Source organism: Leishmania martiniquensis, chromosome 9 (genome assembly GCF_017916325.1).
Source record: "Leishmania martiniquensis isolate LSCM1 chromosome 9, whole genome shotgun sequence".
In the NCBI taxonomy this organism is placed as follows: Eukaryota; Euglenozoa; class Kinetoplastea; order Trypanosomatida; family Trypanosomatidae; genus Leishmania; species Leishmania martiniquensis.
In genome coordinates this window covers 485,628-513,534 of record NC_090144.1, presented here as the reverse complement: position 1 = coordinate 513,534, position 27,907 = coordinate 485,628, and the positions used below count along the sequence as shown (strand labels likewise).

Below are 27,907 nucleotides of genomic sequence, written 5' to 3'. Positions count from 1 at the left end.
GTGCGTGCCCTCCCCTCCCCCCACCCATCCACGTGTTAGCCCACAGCGAAACACTTTAACTTCGCGCCGCTCTCTCTCTCTCTCTGGAACCTCTCGCGCCCTCAAGCCATCACCATCACCACCGTCCCCCTCCCCCGTCTCTGTCTCTCGCTCTCTGTCGCTCCTTCGCGTCCCTTACACGTCACCGCACAGACGTGATTACATCCATCGGCACACGCGATAGGCAGCACAGGAAAAAACTGAAGGACGCTACGATGATGAACTCCGGCAGGATCGTCGCGCCCATGTACCCCTCGCGGGACGTGCAGGATATGGAGAACCACCGCGCCGTCGCTGCTGTCGCCGAGTTTGCGGAGAACAGTCTGATCATCGCCGACAACTTTGGCGACTACACGGAAGGTCGCTTGCCGCCGCTGGCAGCGAACGCGGAGTGCATTTTGGGAGCCGTCGCGAAACTGTGGGAGCGTTACCGTCACGAGCGCCCTGCTGGCTGGGATGAGGCGCGCTTCATGGTTGAGTGCCAACAGCACATGACGCCGGAGCAGATCGAGGAGCTGTGCACGCGCCCGGCGCTGGACGCAACCGCCTTTGCAACCGCTCTCCACCACCTGACCGACAAGAATCTGCCCCGTGGCCGCTACCTCGTTGCCAAGGACAGCTTGAACGCGATCAATCCGCATGCGCCAGCAAGCGCCGTGGTCAAGCTTCCAGAGGCGCTTGCAGCGCTGCACGAGATTCAGCACGTGGACCCGACGGAGGAAATCAAGGATGAACTGGCTGAGATGGACGTGCAGCAGCGCAAGTACGCGACGCAGGCGCAGGAGGCCCAGGCCATCTACGACACAGCCGTCGACCACGGCGACGTGGTGGAGGTGGAGCGCGCCCACCGTCACCTCATCGCGGCTCGCTACGAGTACCTCGTCTCCTATGCGAAGCGCCTACATTTTCTGAGCTCTACAGAGGAGGATGACGAGGTGGTGCACTTCGCTGACCGCCTACAGAAACTGCGCGATGACGCCCAGGATGCCGTGAAGGCCTTCCGAAACGACAAGGAGGCCCTCAAGTCTGCTGTGCAGTCGGACATGAGGGCATGCAGCGACGCGCGTGCGCAGGAGGCCGCCAAACACCAGGCAGCGCAGGCCGCGTTTCAACGGCAGAAAAAAGAGTTGGAGGGGTCACTTGATGACATTACAAAGCGTAAGGTCCAGCTGGTGAACGAGCTGCTGCAGAAAGCGACAGAGCTTCGGGGAGTGATGGAGCAGCAGCGGGCCCTAACGCAGGATGTGGTGGAGGCTGTCAAGGCAGAGGCGGAGCGCGTCACGGCCCACGAAGAGTTCGTCAATATTGGAGACCAGCACTTGCAGAGGCTGCGGCGGTGCCTTGAGTACTGCAATGGATGCGAACCTGTTGTTCGGGAGATGGAAGCGTATGTAAAGGACATGGCGGAGAAGTTGCCCACAGAAGACGCTGAGAAGGCCCTTAACGCTATCATCGACCACGAGTCCGACGAGTTTCTTAAGGTCTACCGCGCGTTTGTCTTTGCTTGTGGCGAGCTGACAGTGAAGAAGACGCACCGCCTCGACACGCTGGAGCGCCAGGCCAGGCTTGCGCAGCATAACCGTGACAGCTCCATGGACAGCCTCGACCCCAACTACAAGCACTACCGCGAAGAACTAGCAGAGGTGCTGGCGCAGGCGCAGGCGGTGGAGGGGGTCATCAATGCCCTGCACGCCACGCAAGACGCCGGTGAGCAAGTGTTCGAGTCAGTGGAGGAGCTAGTGCTGAACTCGCGTGAGCACACCAAGAAGCCGTTTGTGCATCCGCTGCAGGAATTCGGCTACGAGTCTGTCGCCGCCCGCACCCGCTTCGTCAATCGCTCGATGAAGTACGTCGAGGGCGAGGAGCAGGAGGTCTTCCACAAGAAGGCGCGCATCGCAGAGGCGAAGGCTCTCGTAGAGCAGGAGCAAGAGGCACTGGAGCGCGGTGTCAATGCGGCTGCCATTGCCGCTCCTGTCACGGCCTCACAGAGCGCAGCGGACGGCGCCGGAGAGGTGCCGGCGCAGATTGAGCCATAAGAGCGTGAACCGATCGGCGATTGATGTAACGTAAGCGAGAAAAGTGTCGCTGATCCACAGCGCTTCGCCCATCTTATCCCTTTTGGCTTTCTGGACGCCTCTCCATCTCCCTCCGCGCAAAACTTCGCGATGTGCCGGCCGTCTACCCCGCACACTTCTCAGCCACTCATCGTGGCACTGGCTCATGTGCTTCATCTCTCTGAATCTGGCGATGCCTCGGGCACCCGTTCATGAAGGGAGTACCTTAGAGGCGAGGACAAGAGGGGAGCGGTCCGGTGGAGGCGCGGCGGCATCACCATGGCGGGTATGTACAGCTAGTGGTAGCGGCGGCCAGGGCGTAGGCGCTGAGCATTCATGCTCTCACCCCTCCTCCTCCTCCCTGAGGAAACGGCTGCGTGCGATGGTGCCGCCCCTTCTCTTTTTGTTGTGTATATTCTTGCTGTTTCTGCATGTGTAGCGCGATTGAATGCGCAGTAGAGAGGGAGAGGGAGAGAAAGTGGCTGTGAGTGGGGAGTGAGGAGGGGGACGCGGTGCAGCGTGGGCATCGCAAACGTTGTCCAGGCTCCTCTACAAAGGTCTCACTACGCTGAGATTCCCCCCTCCCCTCCCTCCGATGGACTCGTTGCCTCTCACTTTCCGCTCTCAGCCTTCTTCACCCACGCGCCCTTGTGCGGGCGTACGTGCATCACCGATCGCACCGCTGTTGCGCGCATTTCACCACCATCTGTTTTTTTCTCTTCCATGTACAGTTCATGTCATCTTTTCCCTCTGGTGCCTCGCTCGGACTCGTTTACCCCTGTCCTGAAGCAGCGCCGACGCGTTAGTTTCTCAGGTGGTGGATACATGCTTTCTGGACGTTGCGGGCCACCCTCGCCCCACACGCCACCCACCCCTTCTCTCGCCTTCACAGGGTGTTCTCTTCACCACCCTCGCTTGGCCCTCTCGAGGCTCACCCCACCGTCGTCCTGCACGACAGGTAAACTAAAGCGTAGGAGGAGCGAGTAAGTAAGCGATGAGATGGGTCATCGGCGCACGCGACAGAGAGGGGTAGTGGCGGTACCACAGCCAGCAGTGCATGTGAGCATGAATACGCGCACGCCATTGGACGAGCTGAGTTGGTCATGAAGAACCGCAACCACAGAACCTCACTCGATCCAAATTCTTTGCCAGGGAGGCAGGCGCACAGAGAAGTTCCTAATGGCCCCTATCCTTCACTGCCTCACCTCGTGCACACCATCACAGCTGACTGTGGTGCGGGTGCTCGAGAGAGGGGAAGGGGCCAGCGAGGAGGTGAAGCAGAGGAGGCCGAGTGTATGCGGGCCCACTCAGACACTCCTATCCCCACCCCTTCCCCCTCACTCTTACCTTACCCTTTCGCTGTCCTCACTGCCGTCCGCCTGGCGGTTCCCCTCACACACATTCACTGCCGACGGGCCTCTCGCGGCTACCCATCAGTCATCATCTTCTCCAATCGCGACCTTTGAGCCTCTCTCGCTCTCGCCGTTGTTGTCGGCGAGACCCCACCACCACCACCACCCGCCGAGAGAAACGCCCCGGCGACGTGCCCCGTTCGAACTCTTAGACGTGCGTACGCAAGCGCTTCGGACGCAGACTGAGCAGTAGGAATAGGGGAGGTCAGTGCGGAGAGAGCGCGCGTGGCCAAATGGTGAGGGCTTCCCCTGCACGGCCGGACTCCGTCGCAGCAGTCAGTGATGCCGCCGCTTTGCCTTCCTCGCCAGAGGGCATTCCTACGCTGGGGCATTGCCTCACACCCCAGCAGGTGGCGCAATGGACGCTACAGGATGTGGGGCGGCACATTTTCTTCATCGTTTGGGTCTGCGGAATACCCGTTCATCTCCAGTACATCCTGCATGTACTGGAGCATAGCGCGGCTAGCGCTGGACGCCGCAGCGAGCAGACGTCTCATGGCAGGCCAACAAGAGAGTCGCTGATAGCGGTGGCCCAGGCAGGGGTCTTTGAGCCTGTGTGCCGCCGGGCTGCCGAGCTGCGTCACGCCCTCTCCCGGTGGCCCACCACCGCCACACTTCCCACTCCTGGAGGCCGCCAGTCCTCCGAGCTCGTCGCACTTGGTGTGCTAAGTGAGGCACCCGAGCATGAGGGCAGTGGGGTGAGATCTGCTGACTGCGGCGAGTGTGATGGGGACGGCGGCAACGTAAAAGCCACCGCATCGTCTACCCTCTACTCCTCCAGCTGCACAATCCGGGCGGGGGCTGTCACGCCAGCGGAGCGCTTTGCAAACGTGGAAGCGCTGGCGCTGTGCTCTCCGGTAGAGCGAGAAGGCAGGTCGCGGTTCTCGGCACCCAGCGCCACATGGTGTGCGCAGGCGTACTGGACAGCGTTGGATCAAGCGCAGCAGTGGATCGCCAGGTGGCCCTTGCTCCCCAACGGCTCCGTGCGTGTCACCGACTCGCCCGGCGGCACTGGGGCCATGGGGACCTCTGCATGGCTTCAGCTACAACCGGCATGCGCATTGACTGTTGCCAGACGGAAACGCCTTCGAGGCTGTGGCACGCCAGTGACGGACGACGTTGTCGTCGTGGACGCGGACGAGGAAAAAGTGCAAAACAGCGCTGGTGGCGCCGGTGCCACCTCCGACACCGCCGACGGCGCGGTGCACCATGCAAAGTCTCCGCGACGCGAGGCGGCTGAAGTTGTTGTCGTAGACAGTGACGACGACTACCTTTGAGGGTGCGCTCAGGGCAGGCGGTGGGCTGCACACAGCACGCAGTCCTTCTTCCTCAGCCCACATATGCGAGAACGCGTGCTTTCATCGCATACGGTGCGTGTGCCCGCCCGCCCCCTTCGGTATCGCACCTTACAAGATCCCACGCATCACGTCGAACTGCTCTGAAATGACTTCTCTTTCTGACCCCCTCCCATATTGGCGACGTCACGCCCTCGCGTATGTGTATGTGCGTGTGCGTGCCGGTCGATGCGTGAGTGACGATGACGGTAATGGAGCTGAAAGAGGGGATCTGAGTGGTAAAGGACCCTGCGGATGCCGGTCGGCCAACAAAGGCGCCCCGCCCCCGTGCGCCCCTCTTTTCTGCTCTTCCCTCGCCCTCCCTCAAGCCCCTCTTTGCCCGCCTCTGACCTGCTCGGGAGATGGCGGAATCGCGTACCTGCGGGCGCGTAGAGGAAGAGGAGCATCTGAGGAGACGTGCGTGCTCAGTGGGAGCCTCCACGCACTCACTCAGCCCCGTCCTGTTGCCGGGGGCCTCGTAGTTCCTCTCCGCATGGTGTGCCTGCGTGCTTCTCCTCTCCTCTTCCCGCGCCCCAATGTGCTTCGCGTCCGCCGCCTCATTCCCCAGCGGGCCCCACCATACATACATATACACATACATGCACACGCGCGCGCTTCCTCTCTCAGCTTGATACACACTGTTTCTGTAGGGACTCGGACTCGGGTGGGGCTTTTTTCCGGCGGCTCGAAGGCCGACGCTGCGTTTCATTTTTTTGTTTGCTCTTGCCGCTCACTCATCACCGCCACGGGGCACGCCTGTGTGTGTGTGTGTCTGTGTCTGTGTGTCGACCCTCTCGGATCTTCTCTCCTCTCCCTCTGCTCCTTCTTCCCAGTCCTGTAAGGTCGACGCGACAGCTGTTGCGATGTACCCCAACTCGAGCGTTACAGTCGTCTCGCCAAGCGAGTCGGGTCGCGCGAGCAAGGCCGACGCGCCTGCGATGCCCTCCGGCCAAGAGGACGCATCTCACCCGCCCAATGCCGTCTTCGTCAACGTGTACGACATCTTGAAGTCGAACTCGTGGCTTTGGTCAGTTGGCCTGGGCGTGCACCATGCGGGCATTCAGGTGTATGGTGAGGAGTACCAATACGGCCGTTGCGAGGACGGCACCGGTGTCCGCGCCGTCGAGCCTCGCCACTCGCCACCACACATTTTCCGCGAGCAGTTCTACGTCGGGCAGACGCAGCTGAGCGCACGCGAAGTGCAGGACCTCTTCGCCAGCTTCCAGCGACGTGAAACGTGGCTGGGCACTAGGTATAACCTCGTGAAGCACAACTGCATCCACTTCGCGCACGCGTTCTGTGAAGCACTGCTGCCGCCCGAAGTGCGTGTGGCACAGATTCGCATGGCGCCCCCCGCGATGTACCAAAGTGCGTACATGGAGGAGGTCGAGGTGGGCGGTCGAAGGTACTCGCTGCCGGTGCTCATTCCGCCCCATGTAGATCGCCTGGGCAACTACGCTGCCTCCCTTTTGCCCGAGTCGGCCCTGCAGCTGCTGGACTCTATGGACAACCCCTTCAGATCGGCCTGAAGCGGAACTGCGGCACACCGCCTTTGTGTGTGTGTGTGTGTGTGCATGTATGTTTGCGTGTGCGAGTGCGTGCGCGTTTGTCAGTCAGCTGTGCGGCAGGGGGGAGGGATGGGGGAGTAAGGGCATACGTACGGCACACGCACGCGCCATCTTTTTTCGGCGGATGCGGCTCGAACATGAGATGGATGCTGCGTGTGCCGATATTCTCAAGCGCCCTCCTCCTTATTTCCCCTCCCCTCTCTCACAGAGCACCCTCGCCTCCACGTCCAGAGATCTATTGTGAAACAAGAGCTCCAGTTGCTCGAGTGCTTCCTCCTCTATCTGTGAAGTGACAGCGCATGTCGCAGAGCTTGCCTTCTCCTTCCCCCCCCGTGCACCCAACGCCCATTCACCCCTCACCCCGGAAGCTGAAATGCGCACATGAACGCACGACTCTGTGCGGCTCTGTGACTTCCCTTCCCCACCCCCATCTCTTCCTTGCTCGGCCTCGTCACTATAATGATGCTGATGCTCAGCAGCGTCTACTCCGACGTCCTCACCGCTCTGCTCCCTCGCCTTTTCTGCAACCCCCACGCGCACGCAGGCGCACACATATCCGCAAACGGTCCTCACGCCCACCGAGACCCCACAAATCGCTGCGCCGCTGTGCAAGACAGCGCACGCTCCCGCAGGGATCCTCGGTCCATCCCACTCCTCCCGCGCCGAGTGCGACCCCTTCCTAGTCGCTGCACTACCTCTTTCTGTTGTTGCTTGTTTTCCTCTGCTCGCTCTCCGCCGCACAGGGGAATCTCATACACAGACGGACGGCTGCCGGTGTCGATGCCAAAAGCGGCGGGCAGCAAGACAAAGGCGGCTGCCGCCGCTCTGAGCGGACCACCAGCTCTGTACGAAGAGGCCCTCAGCGGTCCACCGCTAGGTGTGGAGGTTACCGCAATATCAACGTGGAGGGCGTCAGCCAGCGCCGACGCGTCCAGTAAGGGGTTCTTGACGTGTGGCGCGCGGTGGGGACACACGGCAATGCTGTCACCAAACGAATCGGTGCTCTGCGTCGTCGGTGGTACTCCGCTCTGCGAGCCTGACCTGATGGAGAGGCTCCAAGCGCCATTGTGGGAGTACACGTCGGCGACTACAGCGGCGGCGCCGGCAGCAATGCACACCTCTGTCGCCAAAGCCTCCGCTGTTTCGGCTGCCTTTCCTGCTGTACCTGTATGGAGGGCCGGAGAGGCGGTGCCAGTGACAAGGCAGAGTGCGATTCGCAGCGCAGACATTGCCGCTGCTGGGACACACGAGTGGCCTCTATTTGCTTCCTGGTGGGCCTCATGGCCATCGGGGAGCGGAGCAGACGGGCCGTCCGTAATGTACGCGGATGGTGGCTGGAGTGGCGTCCGTCGTGTTGCCGGATTGCGCGCATTCGCAAACGGTGATAACGGAGGCCCTGGCGTCGTGCTCCCCACCTTGTCTGCTGGGGCCGCCGCCAGCACCCGCAGCCACCATAGCGTCACGTGCGTACAGGGCCGACTCCTCCGCTTTGGAGGCGAGACGCAGGGAGGTACCGCCGCCGCGCTGGAAGAGATCGATGGCGTGTCGGAGCTCTTCGATGAGGTGCAGCAGGCAGAGGATGAGCACCGAAGCGCCGAGTGTGGAGAGGCGGCCGCGCCACTAGCAGCAACCGCTCGTGATGAGGTAGCAGCTCCGCAGCCTCCGAGCACAATTCCCAGAATGCCGCCGCCGCGGGCCGCGCACGGCGCATGCAGCCTCAACAAACGTTACATGGTGGTCGTGGGTGGCCGGCAGGTCCACACGCAAGCGGACGACGTCGACGCAGCGGCTGGCAGCGCGTCAGCTGGAAAGGGGTCGCGCGCGAAGAAAAGTCCCGCGATGCGCATGCAGCCAATGGGGAAGCACGGCGGCGCGATTGGAAAAGATGGAAAGGGCACTCTCGCTGCTCTCGATCCGTGTGCCACCGCATCTGCCACCCTCACCACGCTGAAAGATGTGGCCATCTACGATTCCAAGCTCGGCGCGTGGCTTCCGGTGCGTGTAGTCGGAGGTGGCGCCGTACCCCGCGCGCGGTACGCCGCGGCCGTTGCAGCAGTGCCGATGCTTGCTGCATGTTCACCAACATGTCGCCGCCGCGGCCCTATCACAGATGCTGTGCAGCGCGAGGTGGTGATCATCGGCGGCCTCGACGCTGCAGGGGAAATATGCGCGGATGCGTGGGTACTGCAGGTGATGAGCGGCACCGACGCGGTGATTGCTGAGACACCTGCCGGATCACCGACGGACAGCGCATCTACGACTCTGCCGCTGGTAAAGGTTCGCTGGGTCCGGTTGGAGTTACCGGCGGCGGCGGCCTCTGTGTTTCAGCGTCACCACGCCGCCGTTGCTGTCTCGAGTCAGCGCGTGGCATACCTGGTGGGCGGCTATGGGCCACATGGCGCCGCAGAGCCGTGCGTGTGCACGCTGGAGCTGCCCCCCTTGACAAGTATGTCCGTGCGACTCGCCGACGAGGCGGGCAGAGACGCAGAGGGCACAGCGCAGAAGCGGCCATCCACGGGCTCTAAGAGTCGCTCGGCATGAAGGGGAAAGCCGCGCCAGAAACTCGATGGGAGGGAAATGCTGCGCGAGTCTACCGTGGCGTTGCTGGCAGAGAGGGACGGCCAACAAAGCGGAATGGTAGGCCATGCCACGGACGCAAGCGTGACCCACCGTCTCAGCATCAGCCGGCCTCGACCCGTTGCTTGGCAGCTCCGCGTGTGATGGCTGCTCACTTCCTTCCTCCCCCCTCCCTTTACCCCTTCTCTGTGCATCTCAGGTATACCAAGCACCCTGAGCACGCACACGAACCCACGTTCGCCTCGGTGCGCATGTCAGCATCGATGTGACAGGGACACAAGCGCCCTCGACGCGCTTTCTTCTTTTTGTTTGGCACCCCAACATGTACCATAGCGTCCACCCCTCCTGCGAGGGTCCGCCACCGCCGGTAGCGCCGGCATGGACGGCACGTCTGCTAAAAGGAACGCCAACACTGAAAAGGGCACACACACAGAGAGAGAAAGTGCGTGTATGAGGGGCCCTGCAAAGCAGTTGTAGATGCGCCCCATTTAGTACAAACACCAAGAAGAAACTGCAGCCGGTCGCAGCCCCGACCGCCCGCGCCTTTCATGCCCACTCTCCCCCCTTCGTTGGCACAGAGTGTATTTCACGTGCACCCCTTCCCACGTCTTCGACACGTGGTACGCACCTACACGCCACCCCCGCGTACGCCTGCGCGCACGTTATGTGCACGTGGCTGCCAGTTGCGTCATCCCCCTCAACGGGGAGGGTCCGTACGTCTGGCAGGGCCTCGAGACCACTGCGCGGTCGATCGGGCACCTTCTGCCTATCCCTCCGTGCCACTCCCCCGTTCCCCTTTGCGGCGCCTCCGCCTCTTCTCTGACTGCACGACCCACACACAAAAGGGCGCAATCTCTGGTAAAGGCCGCCTCTTCTCTGACTACAGAAATAAAATGCCCGCCGGCACGAATGTGTCGCTGATGCCTGCGACCGCCAGCGGAGTACTATGCAATAGCTCTCCTATCGCTGCAGCCATCGCTGTCGCCAACTCAGAGGCCGACATGCTCGCCCTCGCCGGAGTCGTGCGCGGCAAGCGGTCCGCAGAGAGCCTTTCGTCGTGGGCATCGGAGCTTTACGTGGACGAAGCGTCACTACCGACGTCTGCGTCCGCCACGCTGACCGCTGAGGGGGCAAGACAAAAGTCGTTCGTGGGGGCGCCGCTGCTGGCCAACCCCACCAACCGATCACCCCTCGCCTCCTCAGAACAACTTGGGACGCCGCTGTCCATCGCGGCGCTGCGCAGCCAGCCGCAGCATGCGCCGCAATCGCTGCTACTCAAGTCGGTGGAGCTGTCTGGCGCCATCGGCGGTAGTGGCAGCGTGAGTGCACCGGCGCTGGGCGACAGCTCTGCTGTATCGCTCATGGGCCCAGCTTTGACAGCGGCCAGTATGGCCTCTTCCTACCGTCTGCGCAAGAACGTCTCGTGGCAGTGTACGCTGTGTGGCTACCACGTGCTCGCTATGGACCAGAACGGCACCCCGCTGCCCCTCACGACCTCCGCGTTCGGCAACCTTCTTCCGATGACATGTCCGCGCTGCAAGCTGAGTCACACGTCGTGGCAATCATCAACGCCATTCAGCGCGGACGGTAATCATATGAACCTGCCGACAGCGTTCTCAAATCGCTACATGATGCCTGCCTGTGGCCAGCAGCCCCTGCGCACCAAGGGCGATCAGGCAGCTGGCTTGGTTGGCCACTTCGGCACCGCAGTTCAGACAGCGTCTTCGTTGATGGCAGGCAGCCGCTTAGCTATGCGGATGGCGCCTTCGGCCACTCGTGCGACTCAGCAGCGCGGCATCTCAGTCACGGCGGCGTCGACAGTGCAGCGCCGCGCATTTTACTGCGGCCGCTGTGGTCGCCGCCTGCTCCGCGTGGACGCGAATGGTGAGCTCGTCGATATGGATCGAGACCAGGATGGCCAAGTGCTTCCCATCACGTGCCCCGGCTGCCAGGAGAGCCACAGCGACTGGGTCGTGAAGCCGTCCGCCGTGAACAGATAAGCTCGTGCACCACTCTTTATCAGTCTTTGCAGGCGTGCATGCTTGCAGACCTTTGCGTACCTTTATGTTACCGTGGAGCTTCACCGTCCTCATACTCGTGCGGTTGTGGAGGCTCTGAGGGAGGCGGGGGCTGCGGCCGTCACCGCACACGCCGCTTCCCACTGTCTCTCTGCACTGCCCTCCACTCCTTACCGTCTTCTTTTCCCTCTGTGATGTATGCATGCGTTACTCGATATTGTATGTACGCCCCCCACCACCCCCCTCTTGGAACAAGGCGTTAACAAGAACTGCGCATGAGTCGCGCACAGCGAGCTAGTCGTGAGAGCCGATGCCGCAAGAGAAGGTAGTGATGAAGGGAAGGCTCTGCAAGGGGGCCGAAGACGCGGAGCGGAGTTGCGGCAGCACACTAAAATAGCTCCTGTGTGTGTCCCTCTCTTCCCTTCATCCATGTCTCACCTGTGCGTGCCTGTGGCGAAGGAGGGGTGCGTCAGTTCTCACAAGTATATGCGGGTACGTGTCTCTCTTTCGCATCCACCGCCGCTGTGCGTCCTCTCGCTTCACCTTTCCTCCACCCTCCCCTTCCACGCCACACAGATGTGCTGGTAAGGATGAGGGCCCGATTGCCCTCTTTCACGTGCGGCTGCACATTTCTGTATGGGGTGTGCCCTCCTACCCTCCTCTGCACTGCGAGCTGCTGCGTAGAGGCAACGAAGACATCTTTCGTGAGCATAGCTGGCGTGCACTCGTGCGGTCGCAACCACTTTCCATTCTCATCAAGACTAAAACGAGCGGACAGGGTGACGTGCCTCTGGCCGTCGCCAGCACACGGACACACAGGGAGGGGGCAGGGAAGGGCGTCCGCAGGTATCGTCCTCACCGTTGAAAACGACGCCTCTCTCTCTCTCGACACCTTTCTGTTGGGCCTTTGGACGGGAAGGGCGCGGAAACCCTTTCTGATGCCTCTCCGCTTCCTCTGGCCGTCAGCAATTCAGCCGAGGCCAGCACTGTGGGCCCTCCGTGCGAGTCTCGGTGTCCGTGCGGGTTCCTTACTGCAAGTGTTACGGGGTGTGGGCACCTTTTCGCTGGAGCGATGAATTCAGCGCTGCCTCCCCTCCCCGGATAATTGGCGGTGGCGGCGGTGGTGGTGCGGCGGCCCACCCACCCTCCTTCTCCCCTCCCTGCCGAATGCCGAGCCGCCTCTGGTGGTGGCGAGGCCCGACACCTCCGACGTGGGGGACGCCGGAGCGACAGGCGAGGCCGCGGCTGTGTGCGCGGAGCTCGAGACAGAGGCGGTGCCGTGATGACTGGGTCGGCGCATGGCTGCAGCGGGCGCTCTACCGCTGCGGCGCGCCGCCACACAATGATGTGCGTCGCAACTCTTCCGCCCCTTTCGTCAGCTGTTGCGCTTTCTCTCCAGTTACCTACGCGCGCACATCTGACATGCAAAGATGGACACAAGCAGATCCCGGAAGCCTTGCTCACCACCCCCTTCCCCCTTGTCTTACCCTTTCGTCTTGCCGCTGCTCCTCGCACCGAGTCGTTCACCTCTTGTCTGCCTATGTTTGTGTGTGCCGAAGCGCATTAGCTGCCAGGATAGTGCTGAGGAGCGAGCGCCGCTGCGGCCGCCTTCTCACAGTTTCACGCGCCTCTCGAGTGCCAGCTTCCTCTTGCCGCGCAGTGCTCGCTCGCGTTGAAATGGCCATCGGCAAGCCGGAGATCGCCGTCGCTCCAGGCCCCTCCTGGCCTGCGCCTGTTTCGCCGCAGATCAACGAGAGAGACCGAGCATCTAAGCACTTCATTAAGACCTCTATCGTAGCTCTCGTCCCCGGCGCCGCGCAGGGTGCCACCACCGTACTGCTTGGCCACCCGCTCGACACCGCGAAGGTTCGCATGCAGGCAGCTGGGCCTCACACGTCCCGAACTGCCGTAGGCACGATGTGGTTGATGGCCACGTCAGAGGGTCCACGCAGTCTTTATCGTGGGGCAGCGCCTCCGCTGCTGATGGAGGGCATCAAGCGCAGCCTGCAGTTTGCCTTGTGGGACTGGGTGCGTGCCTTTGCCAGGGAGGAGCCGGCGAGCCGAAGGGGCGCAGATGGGGTAGCCAGCAGTAGTGGGGATGGCGCTTGGGATTCTGCGCGCCAGCTGACGCATCGTGGATTAGCTGGGATCGGCAACAATACCTTTGTGAGCGGTGCCGTGGTGGGTGGTGTCGGAACGCTGATCGGCTGTCCCATGCACGTTGTAAAGATACGGACGCAATACCAGACCGCCGCGGACACGCGCAACGCCTGGACGTGCATGCGGGGCATCTATGACCGGGAGGGCTTCTTGGGCTTCTACAGCGGCTTTCGGTGTAACGTAGCAAAGGATGTTTGCTTCTCCGGCATGTACCTCGGCCTCTACGCAATGCTACGCGATCAACGTGCTTTTCAGCCGCTGCCCGAAAACGCCGCGGCCGCATCGGTGTCACAGGCGGCCAGCTCTGCGCGAACGACAAAATCGCGCGCCTTCCTCGCCGGTGCGATTGCCTCCATGGCTACGTGGGCGCTCCTCTTCCCGCTAGACACCATCAAGACGCTGGTGCAGGCAGGGCAGTCACACGCTATTCTTGCCACCCTGCGCAGACCCACTCTTCTCTACAGGGGTTTGGCCGCCTCACTCATGAAGGCGGGCCCTGTGTCGGGGGTGGCGATGGCTGTGTACGAGCAGGCGTGGGCCTTCATGAACAAGCGGCCGGCGCTGTGCCATTGAGGCTTCCCCTTCCAGCACCGCTGACATGTGGAGCAGTTCGATTTGCTTCGCTCAGCGGCTCCACTCTCTGCCGGGCAACACCCGAGTCGAGCCCCACTCGACCCCTCCCAGCCCCTGCCGCACAGGCCTGTCACCGTGTGGCGGCGCGCCGCAGCGGTAGAGCGCCCGCTGCAGCCATGCGCCGACCCAGTCATCACGGCACCGCCTCTGTCTCGAGCTCCGCGCACACAGCCGCGGCCTCGCCTGTCGCTCCGGCGTCCCCCACGTCGGAGGTGTCGGGCCTCGCCACCACCAGAGGCGGCTCGGCATTCGGCAGGGAGGGGAGAAGGAGGGTGGGCTGCTCGACTTCCCTACACCGAGTGGGGTGACAGGGTGGTGGGTGGGCCGCCGCACCACCACCGCCGCCACCGTCAATTACCCGGGGAGGGGAGGCAGCGCGGTGTAGGAGGAAATGTCGAAGAGCGTCGCGGGCTGTGGCGTTCAGCGAGGGTGAGGGGGCCGGTCGACTCCATTGCCCATTCGAGAGACTGTGGTGCGTGTGCGCGTGTCTGCAATCGAGATGGGCCGAGCGAAGCTGATCTCCGGCCTAACGCATCTTTCTAGCGCGGCATGCACGCGCTCGTGGTGGCGGGCATCTCGTCGTACCTTCGCCCATAACCCACCCTCCTCTTCAGATGCGCGCTTCCGCGCGCGCATAGGCTTCTCCGACCTTGACTGCTAGCCAAAGCGTTACATTATTTCTCCTCATCCTACTCCTCCGCCACCAACGACCGGCACCCCACACGCACACGCACCCCCAAAAAAAGCGCAATGTGCGCGCGGCAGCTCGAATGGCCCTCGATAGCATCCGTGAACACGATGTGTCATGCGGCGTCAATGTACCGTGCGCTAGGCAGGGATCAGAAGCGGCGTTGGGGAGCGGTAGGAACGGTGACCGAGGCAGAGGAAGACGCATGCACGCACATAAGGAGAGAGTAAAAGGGCGCGGGTACTCAACTCCGAAAAAAGCGTTCCGTGATCGAGTGTTTTTTGCGTATGTGTGTGCGCGCGTGTGCTTGGGAGGCAGAGCGCATGGCACAGTGGTAATGCTCGGCCGGGTGGGACGTCTGCACACCCTCAGCTCTCCTCCTCATGTCCATCTTGTCGCCTGTCAGCACCCCCCCCACGTCAACGTGCTCTCTTTTTTGCATCACATCATCTTGTCCTTTAACTCGGCTGACGCGCACTGCATCGGCTCATGGACATGTGTGCATCACACACACACACATTTCCAAGGAGTAGCCGTAAACTTGCCTGAGTGCTTCGCTGGCGGCTGACACCTGCAAGCCCTCCTCTGCCTCTCCGGTTGCCACAGTTTATCGGTGCGAGTGCCAACTCCCCAGTCTCCCTAATCTCCTGCAGACTGCGCACAAGTGCTTTTGTGCGCAGTCTGCCTTCAATCGTCCCCTTCTCATAGAGGTTGGCGGCTCCGCGGCGGCCTTTTCGATCGAGTGCGTGTGCGCGTTAGAGTGCACCACCGCTTTTTTTTTACTTCGCAGTGTCGAGAGTTTCTGTAGGAGCTTCGCCCCTCTTTTGCAGTTGTCCGTGTGACTTCAGTGACGCTCTATCACAATCATGTCGGCAGGTGCAGCCAAAGCGAACGCGTCGGGGACGCCGAAGTTTTACAACGAGGAGGAGGTTGCCGCCCTCGTCCGCTCGCTCGACCGGGCCGAGGATCACCACATCTTCGCTGTAGACGTTCTACAGACCTACCCGTACTTGGCCGAGTCCTACACGAAAGTCTGCCCGCAACGCTGCGATCTCGCAACCGCCACGCAGAAGGCACTGGAAGGCGACTACAGTTACGACGTGCGGCTGGAGGGGCTAAGAGCCGATATTGCTCTGATGGCATCGAACTGCGTCACGTACAACGGCCCCACGAGCGCGTACGCGGAGACGGCGACAAAGTTCGAGCGCTACGCGCTTGATCAGATTGATGCCTTCGTCGTGGCGCACAACGGCGGGCGCCGCGCGTCGCGGCTGCGCTTGCCGAGCTGGAGCGCGCCGCAAGAGCGATCGCCATCAGATGCTGCGGCATCGAAGAAGGGCGGTGGTGGCGCATCAGCGGCGTCCAAGGCGCCAGCGGCAGCGGTCCCCAGTGCCCGAGAAATGGTACAGCTGGTGGATTCGCTCAATCGCCGCGAAGACGGCGGCGCCTTTTCCGTGGACGTGGCAGAGGCGTATCCTGACCTGCGCGACAGCTATCAGCAGATGTGCCCAAACCCCATGCACCTCATCCTCATGTGCCAGCGCGCGAAGGAGGGGTACTACACGACCGGCTCCACCCCCGTCTACGGTGACACAGTTGCTACGTCGTTCCTGAGACTCCGTGATGACATCGAGCTGCTCGTGCGTAACTGCATCACTTTTAACGCGAAGGTGGAGTCGTGGGTTACCCTCGCACTCTCTTTCCAGGCCTTTGCGCACCGCCGCGTGGACGACTTCGTCTTGCGCCATGCCGCCTTTCTGCGCGGCACCACGATGGGTGCAGACGTGTACCAAAGCAAAGGCGCCGCCTCGGCCTCCGCTTCGTCAGCGACTTCGAGCAATGTGGCGGACAGTAACGGTATCAACCGTGCCAGACACACAGAGGCCACCGCTGCAGCTGAAAAGGCCACTGCGGTCAGTGACAGTGTCGACGGCAGTCTGGTAACGGCCGGCTCACGCAAGCGCGAGCGCGCGGATGAGCGCGTCACCGCCTCTGGTGGGCGTCTTCGCGCTCCCGCCCCAGCGCCTTCGGTGCAGGTGGTAGCGGAGACAACACCGCAAGTCTGCCCCACTCCTCTTCAGCCGAGCTTGGCGATTCCGCCGCTTCTGCGCCGACGACTAACCCTGGATCACGTGCGCCACGCTCGGCTGCCGCTGCGGCGAGTCGGAGCGTCCGTGTCGCGCGACGAGCTGTACCCGCCCGCGGTGTCATCCGGTGACGCCCAAGCCTCCCCCGATCCCTCAGCTGCTGCGGGCGGCGTAGAGGCGGCGGCGGCGTCGACGGCGGTGTACATAGACGCCTCCTGCAGTGCAGGTCACGTCCTGAAGCTCCTGCGCGAGTCTGTCGTTCAGTTCTTTGCCTCGCAGCGCAGTGGCAGCGACTTTGCTGATGCGTTCGCTTACTCTGCGAGAGAGGAGCAGCTGTACCTATCTGTGCTCGCGGTGGTGGCGGAGGTGTACCGGAGCACCGCGGCGCACCTCCTGCTTTACGAAAACGAGTCCGCAGAGCTCCACGAGTGGTCTGCGCTGCGCGCGCTGGACCGCTGCCGCGGTCCAAACGGAACGGCCTCTTCGCCTGCCGCCGTGTGTGGCTCCATTGCGGACGACCTTCACTACCTATACCTTGTGCGCTTTCTCGTGCAGTGGCCGCAGCTCGCCGCGCTGTGCTGCACCACCGCAACCCCCTCATCGGCCCCGGACAGCGCTGCGGGCCGGCGAGGTGCATCTGTGACCGCGCCGGGATCGCTTCGCATCTCGCGCGATCAGCTCAAACTTGTGGCGCAAGTGACGCACATCACGCAAGAATTCCTCCGGTTCGTTGAGACGATCGAGGAGAAGCAGAGACAGTAACACGGCGGAGCACAGCGATGGCGGGGAAGGGGAGGGGGCGGCTGCATGCGGGCACGTGCGTACGCGTGTGCGCGCACCCTCTGGGCCGGAGTGGGGGAGGCGCGAGGTGGAGGCGGACACGAAACCGCAGCAGCCGGCGCTGCTGCAAAGGTGAAGGAAGGAAAGGGAGCGCCGCGACGGGCCTCAACGCGCTTGGGGAACGCCGGCGGATCGGCAAAGTTGGGGAAGCACAGGGGTGCTACCGTATACACGCATTCGGCTCTCCATCCACTTATCCGTCCTCGTCCTTCGCGCATCGGCCTTCCCGGCGCCCACGTGGATGTTGTCCCGCGCTGGTCGACCGCTGGCGATACCTTCCCGCGCAGTTGGCAGCGCTGCCCTTCACACACACACGCACAAATACAGCTGGCCCCTCTTCTCCCAGGCACGATGGACGCATATCTCTCCTGTATCTCTGACAGCGGTGGCCGTTGTCGGGGGCGGCTAAATGCGCTGCAGTGTGTGGGACGTTTGAAGAAATGACCCCTCGTCAGAAACCTGCACACACCCCGCCGCATAGCTCGCTGACTCTTCACCCGATGGTAGCATCGGGGCACGCGCGCGACTGCCAAGCATTGGGGTGAGTGCACTGCTCTCCCTCCCCCAACACACCCGCACGCCACTCTCTCCTCGCTCGCCCCTCTCGCCTCCGCTCACACGCCGGTGCAAGCGTGTATGGTACGTCTGCGTACACCAGGCCTCACACTCAAGCGCCGCTGGGGAGATCAGACCGCCTTTACACCTCGTCACGAGGGGGAGAGGTCATTTAAGTCCAAGAAGGTGCTGCGCGACAGCGGAAAGGTGTCCTCGCACCGTCATCATCCTCTTTCCTCCTCCTCTTCGTTGATCGCTCCGTCACCCACCGCATTACGTCGCCGGCGAGCGGAAACAGAGGCATCATGGAGCCAGAGAATCGCGCGTCCACGGCCGAGTCGTCCAGCACTGGCAACGCAGCTACAGCCTCTGTGCTCCCAGGCACTCATGCGCTTGGCCCCAGCGATCGCGGGCATCACTACTACGCATGCCGGCACTGTCGCACGCACCTTTTTGACGCTGCAGAGGTGTTGCCGCACGACCCAAAGGAGGGGGCGAACAAGGCCTTCAAGTTTCGACGCGGGGGCGCCTCACACGACGACGGCGCGCTCGGCGAGGTGCGGTCGGGAACGCGCTCTGCAACGGAGCTGTGCACCAGTCTTTTCCTCGACCCTGACCAGACTCCGTGGGTGGCGAAGGATATTCGCGAGGCGTACTCGTGCGGTGCCGCAGTGGCGCCCGACACCATTTATTGCCGCAACCCTCGCTGCCGCACGAAGCTTGGAACACAGTCTTGGACAGGGGCGCAGTGCTCCTGCGGCGCCTGGATTACCCCGGCCTTCCGCATCCACGCTCGAGCCGTGGATAAGATGCTGCACTGAGCATCGACGGCGGCGGCGCATACCATCTTCTCACTGCAGCGATGCGTCTACCAGCAGACTGCTTTCACAGCTATCCCTTTAGCAGCCTCCTCTGCGCTTGTTGCGGACGGAGTGCTGCGCGTCGGCGTGCGAGACCGAGTGGACGCGGAAGTGCTGCGGCTTCCGCAGTCCGTCTTCCTCGACGACGTTGTTGAGGTGCATCTGAGCGGCTCTTGCGCCACTGCAGAGACTCTTCGGGGCGGCAGCGGGGCAGCTGGTGCGAGCGCCGGACTTGTGCGTGTGCTTGGAAAGTCTCGTGATGGCAAAGCAGGTGGGGAAGACAGAGCTGATGGCGAGCGCCGTTAGCGAAGAGGTCGACGAAAGGGCACTAACGAAGCCACGCAGTACCGTTTAAGGTGTGGAGCGGCTGGCGAGCAAAGAGGCCCTGCGCACGGCTGTCCGTATGCTGCTGCCGGTAAAGGCACACAGTCAATCGGAGCTCTCTTTTTTTTGTCGCTGTGCCTGAGACGTGCCGTCGAAACGCGTGTGCACTTATGCCTCTCTCCATCGGCCTCCTTCCCGCTCCAAATCGCTGACGCATGCGACGCCGCCTCCCTTCGGCAGTTGTGATGAGGGGTAGGGGCATCCCTCAATGGGCGGTGCGCTTACCACCACCACCACCATCCCTCGAGTGGCTAAGGTTCGTTGTTCACTGTTGCCTGCGAATGTGTGCGGGCCGCCACCACTGGAAAGGCCCGTGGTGCTAAGGGTAAATGCAAACGTGTTTCTGTACACGTGTGTGTGTGTGTGTGCCGGCATGCGGCGCTGCTCACCAAGAGTGCTCTTGGCGTAACTTCCGCTCCCCCCATCCGCGTGCGCACGCCCGCGAGATGAAGGAGCACCGGCTGTCCAACTCTGCGTTTACGTCCCGCCACCCCCCCCATTTCGTCACCACCACCAACACACACAACCCTCGTCACCCCTCCTCTCCGTCCTGTCTCTCTCCTCGCCATCTGCTCCAAGGTTTTATAGGCACGAGTGGAGGCAGGCGTACGCACCACCTCTCTCCCGGGATCCTCGTCTCCTCAGCACAACCGCGACAAGGTGTTGCGGCGGAGGTGCTTATGAGCGCGTACGGCTCGTATGTGAAGAGTACTTGCAGCCCAAGCAGCTGGCCGCAGTGGGTCCCTCCAGCTGTGGATGTGCACGCTTCCCCGCCTCTCCCGCCACAGCCGAACAGCGCGGCTCCGGCGTGCGGCGCCGACAAGCACTCGCGGGAGGTGTGGACAGCAGCCGTGCTGCAGTACGTGACCCAGTGGATGGTGATCTTGCGCTGTGACATCAAGAGCGGGGCAGAGGCAGCGTTGAATGACGCAGCAACATTGGCAGCGACGCTCTCCATGAGTGCAGCAGACTCCGCACGCGCGTCGCCTCCAGCTCAGTCAGTGGCTATACTGAACGCAATGCTGGTGAGTCTCCCGACCGCAGTATCAGCTCCGTCCATGCCGCAGCAGCAAACCTCTGTGCTGTCCCCGACCCCGGAAGAAGCGGTCGAGTCGGGCTCGCCGATGAGCTCGGTCAGTATGCCGGAGCTCCATCCAATAGTCGAGGGTGCTCCTACACGCCCTTCGCAGCTACTGGACGTGGCTGCGCAACTGCTGCGCCACAGCAAGTGGCTCGCCTCGGGACTGTCGCACGCCGCTGGTTCAGCACCGCGGTTGCCCTCCGCAGCTCTCCTCTCGAACGCCTACCAGCATGGTTTACTTGCGGTGTGCGGTGCTGACTGGGTGAGGCAGCTCAGCGGCGAGCCGAAGGCGGGAACAGTAATCGATAGCAGCGCCACAGCACAGGCCGATGCGCATGATCTAACGGCGCCACTACCGTGGACACTGCCGCCTACCGGTCTCGCAGAGTTGCCCGAGGGCGGACGAGCGCACGAGCCGATAGTGGGCTACCGCGGAACGCTGGTGCTACTTTTGTTTCATCCTCTGCGTGTCGTTCGCGTTTGGGCACGTGATGTGCTGCTGCGCTTGATGACGGGCGCCGCGCCGCAACAGAAATCGTTGGCGTCGATCCGGTCGAGCAGCGACGGCGACGGCGGAGGGAGTGCCCTTACGATTCTCATAGCCTTCGCGCTGCGGCTGCTGTGCACCCTCAAGCACGTAGCGGTGCTGCCGGCGCAGGTGTCGTTCATCGGGGGCCGCGCATCTCCTTCGCCGACCGGAGGCACGCCCGCTGCGCGGCAGGGGGAGGCGGAACCGTATGTGATGGAGGACCGCGTGCGAACGGTCGCCGACGGTATCCTCCACCTTCTTACAGTGCTCACCGCGTGGGACACACACTTTGGGAAGGCGGTGGAGGTCCTGCCGACGACATCGACCGCAGCAGCTGACCACGCCTCCGCCACACCGTCGCCTACCTTACTGGGCAAGTGCCGTGCAACCGCTCTGCTGCTCGGAGGTAGCTTCATCCTCTACGCACTGCAGGGCTTTCACCAAGGCATTCATCGTGCACTGCTTGAGGTGTGGCGCGATCAAACGCACCGGCATCCGCTGAGCTCCTCCGCGCGCGCGGATCACCCGGACGCGTCACAGGCAGCCATGACGCAGCTGCTCACTCCGTTAAACACATTGCTTTCATGTAATCCGCGCATGCCACGGGCGAACGCCGTAACCGCGATCGACATACGGAAGACGCTGGCTAAGGTACTCGTCCACTGTCTCCTGGACAACGCCAGCGGTCTTGCGGGGAGCAAGGAGGAAGAAGCGTGGCGCAGAGGACGGCTAGAGTGGCTCTGGAGATTCGCGGCAGCGTTAGATCCGCCGACGCCGCGGGCTGCGGCACCACTGCGGGCTGACCGCCCCGGCGCGCCTGCGCCATCTCCCATGGACCCCGCCGTTGCAGTTGCTCCTGGATACCAAGGCGGCGGCACCACGAAGGAGAGTGGACAGGACGATGTCGGCGCAGGAGCGCTGGTGTGGGTTCCGGGCAAAGGCGCAGGCTGGTTGCTGAGACCACTGTTGAAGAATGCGGCGCAACAGTTTCAGTGGGCAAAGGCGATGGCGGCTGCGAAGGCGAAACCCAATGCCGAGGACCTGACAGCCGCGACGGACGGTGCGGAGAGCCCCATCTTGGTGCTCGACAAGGCCGTTTATGGCCTCTCTATGCTGCTCGGCAGCCTCGCTACAGCGCTGCCACGCCTCCTGTGCACCACTTACGTGCACGACACACTGGCAGCGCACGAGTCGCAACTGCTGACGCTAACTATTGGCGGCATCGTGCACACACGTAGCGCACACGCGTTACGCCTGCATCGTCTTCTCTTCCACGTGGATGCACGCGCCTTTGCGGCTGGCGCTGTGGCTCAGGAGAGAGGTGGGGCCGCGCCGGTCGACGAGGTTCGTGTCCCCACGGTGTGCCTTCAACGTGTATGGCTCACGTTGCCAACCCTCATGGTGCAAGTGTGCAAGAGCGGCGCTGCCTCTCCAGCTCACTGCGGCAGCCACGCAGGCAACATCAGCGGTGACCCACTTTCCCTTTCAGAGGTTCTGGCACGTCTCTGTGGCGCGCTAACAGTTCTGGCGGAAGAAGACGCGACCCCCTGCCCTCAATGGCTCTTCATGTCGCCAGCAAAGGCGATGTCGCGCGCACCGCCGCCTTTTCAGTGGGTGGTGCAGCGCTGCATGCGAACCATGGCCGAGACGTTTCAAGAGCAACACGCACTGCTGAAGCGCGTGTGGCTTGGGCTTCCCTCCGCGTCACCTGAGGCTGCCGCTGCTGCCGCAGCGTCTCGGGTGTTGACTCAGGAGAAATCGCTTTTACGCCTTCTCTTTGCCCTACGTGTGGTCGCTGCCGAAGATGCAGAAGCTGGCAAGCTCGCTGAGCGGCTCAGGGCCGTGTTCTGCGTCGGCATCACGAGCTCCGTTGCCCGCACGCTGTCAACTGAGGCAGCTGAGTGGGTGTGGCGACGCGTTGTGGTGCAGCAGCCGGAGCTGCGCCTCGACCCACCGCTTCTCCACACGGCCGCATTCGCCGCCGGTGCCGCTAGCGGCGGTGGTGCGACGTGGGATATGGACGACGCTGTCGTCACGAACATCGCCCGCGCACAGGGACAGCGATGGTTGACGCTCTTGTGCGAGTGCCGCTGGAACCAGATGAGCGAATGGGAGGTGCAGTGCGGGTGGTGGATGGCGGCGTTGCTGGCGGATGTGGCGACGCTGGACGTGGGGCAGCGCCGTGCGCTCGCCGAGGACGTTATTCTCTCTCTTCCCACTGCTCCCATGCTGGCCCCCATCGCGGCAGCTACGCGTGTGGCGGGCAATACCCATCTGGCCGTCGATGAGGCAGCCGAGGAGGGCCAGTGCTGCGCTATCGAGAAAAAGGGTGGGCGGCAACGGCGGAGCGACACTTTGGCGGAGGCGGCGCAGCACCGCCACAGTGTTGTCCAGCGGCTCTTGACCGAGGTGCTGCGGAAGGCGGAGCAGTACCCGCGGGATAGCCTCGCCAGTGTACTGCTCCGTATCAGCAACGCCCTGCCGCCGGCTGCCGCTGCACGTGATGCGCGATTTGTGCAGGACGTTCAGCCGCTGCTGGTGCAGCTGTGCTCACAAAGCCCCGATGTGCGGCAGCGCCTGGCCCAGGATGGCGTCCTGTGGCTGCGCCGCGGTATAGAGCAGGCGATGCAGACCATAAACGAGTCCCTGGCAGCGCAAGAGCGCCGCTTCCGCCAATTCGAACTGGAGGAGGCCACGCTGCAACAAGAGGAAGTGGAGGCAACGCAGGCGGCCGTCGCGGCAAGGCGCTTGCGGCACGTGAATAAAGCAAAGCGGGCGGTAGAGTTGGACCAGCAGCGGACCGCTACGCGGTCAACCGCGGCGGTGGAGGTGTCTCGAGGTGGCTGTAGCGGCGATAAGGTTGCTCTCTCGATGAGTAACTCAGCCATCGCAGAAGCCCACCACGGTGGCCACGGCAACTCTGCCGCTTCGACGGCAGGCCGTAATCTACGGCAGCAGCCGCTCTTCCCAGATCGACCCCTCGCGCACGTGGAGGTGAAACGGGACCACTCTCCGCCCGTCAGTGGGGCAGACACCCGCGGCTTTGAGAGCGCACCGCTTTGCCTGGCCGACAAGGGCTTGCCTGCGGTGATGGCGATAAGCGTGGACAGTGACGCGGAGGACGTGATGGTGGCTTCGTCTGCGGTGCAGTCGCTGGGCCACCCGGCACGTCCTCCTTCGCCACGCGCAGTCGCACCACCTTCACCCGCATCTGTGCTGATGCCGCCTGCCAAGGTGCCGAAGACGTCCCAGTTGGCAGCGGCATCCACCACCGCGCGGGCGGCCCCTACGCAGCTGCAGCACAAACTGCAAGAGCTCAATGCCCGAAACACGCACCGTGTCCATCATGCCGAACAGCTGCGCCAGCTGCAAGACCGTCTGCGCCGAGTGGCCATCAGCACAAATCTGCTTCACCTGCAGCCACCGCTCGTTCATGACATTGTTGGCCCTTCGTCACAGTGCATGGCGCCCGAAGTCCCTGTGCTACCGGAAGTGTTTGTGTCTGCGTCCGATGTGCTGTCCCGCGTCTCCTCTGACGGGGTCGCCGCTCCCGCTAGCGGTGCGTCGCTGAGCACGTCTGCCTCGATGCCGTTTGGCGACGCCGCGAGCGAGTACGCTCTGCGCTTCGCCCCGCACATTGCGTTAGAGCTGCGCTGCACCATCCTTCGCAGCTACGAAGACTTTCTGGATGCTCTGCGCAGAGGAAAGGATGGGGGCGGCGCTCTCTTCACGCATCGCTGCTGTGAAGCAGCCGCGCGGGCACAGGTGGTGAAAGGCGGGGGGGCGCCGCCGCCGCCTGCAGTGAAGTGCGCCTGTAGCAGCCTGCTACCACTGCATCTGGGCATCCCGCCGCTGTGCATAGCGGTGCAGAGCAGCTGCGCGGCGCCGAGTAGGCCCAACGGCGCGGTCATGCCGAATTCGTTCACGGTGTATTTTGATGTGCGGACCTGCGCCGATCCCACCGTTGCTGTGTGTCTGCAACGACCGAGACAAGACGCTCAGCCGTATGCCTCCGGCGCGCAGTTTCCTTCAGCCTCACATGGCATCTGCACGAAGCCCATTGATGGGGCGGTGGTTGCCGCGACGCAGCAGGGGCTCTCCGCCACCCTCTCAGAGGGCGATGCGGTCGCGGTGCTGCTGCCCCTGCAAACAATTCTGGCCACGTGGGTGGAGCGCGAGCTGCGAAGGCCGCTCTCCGACTTCCCCAGTATCGAACTGCAGCGTCGTATGGAAGAGATGGTCAATACTTTGCCACCCACTTGGCGCGTTCTGGGCTGCGCTGCACAGGTGTGCCACGTGTATTCGCTGTCACCGGGTGGGCGCACGGCAACGCTCTGCGCTGCGTCATCGGTGGTGGAGCAGTCGTCTGGCGCTCACGGGCCTCTCCCACTTCGCTTTCTCCATGTATTTCGCATGGCATACGACGTCGCCTCTTCTCCAACGTTTTACATTACAAAGCTCGCCTCTCTCAACGCCGCTTTGATGGAGTTGGAGGCGCTCCACAAGGTCGACCATACGCGCTTTGCCGCCACCCTCTACGACCCGCGCAGCACAGCACCTGTTGGCGTGGCCTTCTATCGCTGGGCCGACTCCCTCCTCTCCGCCCCCGACCCATCTCGAGCTCGGCCGCTGATTGGCCAGCTGCGTGCGCGCCTACTACTCCAACAGCAACTCAACGACTGGCAGGCCCGCGCCATCTCAGCCGTGCTGTACGCCGCATGTCCCGGCTGGGATGACGAGGTGGTCGCACAGTGCACGCGGGCCCCTGTTCCGCGCTCACCGGAGGTGCTCGTGATCGAGGGGCCGCCAGGCACTGGCAAGACGCAGACCGTCGCCTCGCTGACATTGAACCTGCTCCACCACCTGAGCCGTGCGCGGGGCGCCGCGCGGCGCGTCTTGGTGTGCGCGCCATCAAACTGTGCAGTGGATGAGGCGCTTCTGCGCGTGGTGCGGCTGCGCGAGCAGCTGCGGGGAGCCGCGCCCGGGGGTGATGAGTGCCCTGCGTTTGCGCTTGTTGCGGATGGAGTGCTGCGCGTCGGCGTGCGAGACCGAGTGGACGCGGAAGTGCTGCGGCTTCCGCAGCCCGTCTTCCTCGACGACGTTGTTGAGGTGCATCTGAGCGGCTCTTGCGCCACTGCAGGGACTCTTCGGGGCGGCAGCGGGGCAGCTGGTGCGAGCGCGTCCGTGCGCAGCGCGGCTCGCGCACACGCACTGGAGTCTGCCACCGTCGTCTTCTCTACCCTCGGCTCACTGCACCACGTGACCCGCCAAGTGCCGGGGCTCACCTTTGATGTAGTCATCGTGGACGAGGCGTCGCAGGGAACGGAACCGGCCGTGCTGCAGGCGGTCGTCCTAGCCAAACGCAAGAGCGTGCTCGTTGGCGACTCTCGGCAGCTGCAGCCCACGGTGCTGTCATGGGAAGCGAGCCGCTGCGGTCTGCGGCGCAGTCTACTGGTGCGCCTGCTCGCCTGCGGGCACCCCTCCTACCTGCTGCGCAGGCAGTACCGCATGCATCCCGACATCGTCGCCTTTCCCAACGAGTACTTCTACGACTCGAAGCTGCTCACCGACCGAAGTGTGCTTGCGCGGTCGCGTGCACCAAGCGACCAGGCGGCCTCGACGACAACCATCGCGCAGAAGCTCGGCCAGCGCCCGCGCTTTGTGTTTGTGGACGTGCGTGACTCGCCGATGGAGCGGCGGCGCGGCCGGTCGCTGCTCAACCGCCAAGAGGCCGCCGCTGTGGTAGACTGCATGCGGCAGCTTCGCGCGTTCCTCCAGATGACGGCACGGGAGGCGGCAGCGGACGTTGGCATCATTACTTTCTACACCGCGCAGAGGGACGCGATTCTGTCAATTCTGACGCACGAGGAGCGCCGCAGTGGTGTGCAGGTGGCGACAGTGGACAGCTTCCAGGGGAAGGAGAAGCGCATCATCATCCTAAGCTGCGTGCGGACGCTGAGCGCGGTGCAGCTGCAGCGGCTGGTGCGGCGTACAGAGGAGAGGGAGAAAGGGCTCAGCAGCGATGATGGCGATGGTGCCTCCGTGGAGGAGCGTAGTGCGAATCGGGGCCTCGGTCGCTACGGGCTTGGGTTTCTGGCGGACCGGCATCGCCTCAACGTGGCGCTGACGCGTGCGCAGGACTTGTGTGTGTGCTTTGGCAGCGGGGATACTCTTCGCGCGGTGGGCATGGCTGCTATGGCTTGTGCAGCGCCCTCACATGCAGTGACCACGGTGGATAACTCGGCTGAGGATGTGGAGCGGCAGCTGGACGCGGATGACGAGGATCCACTCGCGCTCTATCGCATGCTCGTGCACGCGGAAGCAGGCGACCCCACACTGCAGCCGCAGGCGAGTGAGGCGGCGCTGCTTGACACGTCAGCTGACTCTATCGAGATCATGGACACTCCTTGCACGGCCCGCTCCCGAGCCGCTTGTCTTACGTACCACAGCAAGATCCATTTCCTGAGAGAGCTAACGAAGCGAGAGCGGGTAGCGCAGGCGCAGGAGACACGATTAGACGCCGAGTGACAGCGCCTACACACAGAGGGGGTGCGAGACGCATACGTATCTTGCGCGCTGGACTGAGGAGGGAGACGCACGACCCGGTAGTGGTCAGCAGGTGGAAACGTTTGACGAGGGCCGTGTGTGTGTGTGTCGTATTTGCCTCTTCCAATGGCCGAGGTGCGGAGAGACGTAACGGAGCGGCAGAAAAACAGCGAGCATGTCGCTGACAGAGACACAGACGCAGGCGTACGCCATGGGCAAGGCGCAGGGCAGCCGGGGCTCTCGAAGTGCCATGTGCATTGCATTCGTCTCACAAGGGGTGCGCTGTACAGGCGAGGCTATTCGATTGTTGTTGTTGTGTTTTCTCTGGAGAGAAGGTGGCTGCGCGCGGCTCGTAGTCGTGGCGGTGGTGCTGCTGAGGGAGGGGAGGAGGGGGTGCCTGGCGGGCCGTCCTCTCGAGGCAGTGAAGTCAAATCTGAGTGTGCCTTGCAGATGGCGGCCGCTCTCTGTGTAGGAGTGAACACCGTCATCGGATGCACGGCTGTGCCGCCTCCATCGTTCTCCTCGTTGCTCGCCTGCCTCCA

At 63.1% G+C, this 27,907-nt stretch overlaps 7 protein-coding genes across 7 annotated transcripts; all 7 read left to right on the top strand.

The window, feature by feature from the left end:
• Nucleotides 1–254: 254 nt before the first annotated feature.
• On the top strand, nt 255–2,075 carry LSCM1_07653 (uncharacterized protein; the record flags this gene model as incomplete). Its single annotated transcript, XM_067325015.1, has 1 exon — nt 255–2,075. The coding sequence occupies one exon, from the start codon at nt 255–257 to the stop codon at nt 2,073–2,075; it is 1,821 nt and encodes a 606-aa protein (XP_067180860.1).
• A 1,663-nt stretch (nt 2,076–3,738) lies between these two features.
• Nucleotides 3,739–4,782, top strand: LSCM1_07652 (uncharacterized protein; the record flags this gene model as incomplete). Its single annotated transcript, XM_067325014.1, has 1 exon — nt 3,739–4,782. The coding sequence occupies one exon, from the start codon at nt 3,739–3,741 to the stop codon at nt 4,780–4,782; it is 1,044 nt and encodes a 347-aa protein (XP_067180859.1).
• Nucleotides 4,783–5,702: 920 nt separating this feature from the next.
• LSCM1_07651 (uncharacterized protein) lies at nt 5,703–6,368 on the top strand (the record flags this gene model as incomplete). The annotated part of the gene is made up of 1 exon (XM_067325013.1): nt 5,703–6,368. One exon carries the CDS (start codon nt 5,703–5,705, stop codon nt 6,366–6,368), a length of 666 nt encoding a protein of 221 aa, XP_067180858.1.
• An 819-nt stretch (nt 6,369–7,187) lies between these two features.
• Nucleotides 7,188–8,948, top strand: LSCM1_07650 (uncharacterized protein; the record flags this gene model as incomplete). The annotated part of the gene is made up of 1 exon (XM_067325012.1): nt 7,188–8,948. One exon carries the CDS (start codon nt 7,188–7,190, stop codon nt 8,946–8,948), a length of 1,761 nt encoding a protein of 586 aa, XP_067180857.1.
• A 929-nt stretch (nt 8,949–9,877) lies between these two features.
• On the top strand, nt 9,878–10,984 carry LSCM1_07649 (uncharacterized protein; the record flags this gene model as incomplete). Its single annotated transcript, XM_067325011.1, has 1 exon — nt 9,878–10,984. The coding sequence occupies one exon, from the start codon at nt 9,878–9,880 to the stop codon at nt 10,982–10,984; it is 1,107 nt and encodes a 368-aa protein (XP_067180856.1).
• A 1,695-nt stretch (nt 10,985–12,679) lies between these two features.
• On the top strand, nt 12,680–13,735 carry LSCM1_07648 (uncharacterized protein; the record flags this gene model as incomplete). The annotated part of the gene is made up of 1 exon (XM_067325010.1): nt 12,680–13,735. One exon carries the CDS (start codon nt 12,680–12,682, stop codon nt 13,733–13,735), a length of 1,056 nt encoding a protein of 351 aa, XP_067180855.1.
• Nucleotides 13,736–15,349: 1,614 nt separating this feature from the next.
• Nucleotides 15,350–17,332, top strand: LSCM1_07647 (uncharacterized protein; the record flags this gene model as incomplete). The annotated part of the gene is made up of 1 exon (XM_067325009.1): nt 15,350–17,332. The coding sequence occupies one exon, from the start codon at nt 15,350–15,352 to the stop codon at nt 17,330–17,332; it is 1,983 nt and encodes a 660-aa protein (XP_067180854.1).
• Nucleotides 17,333–27,907: the final 10,575 nt, after the last annotated feature.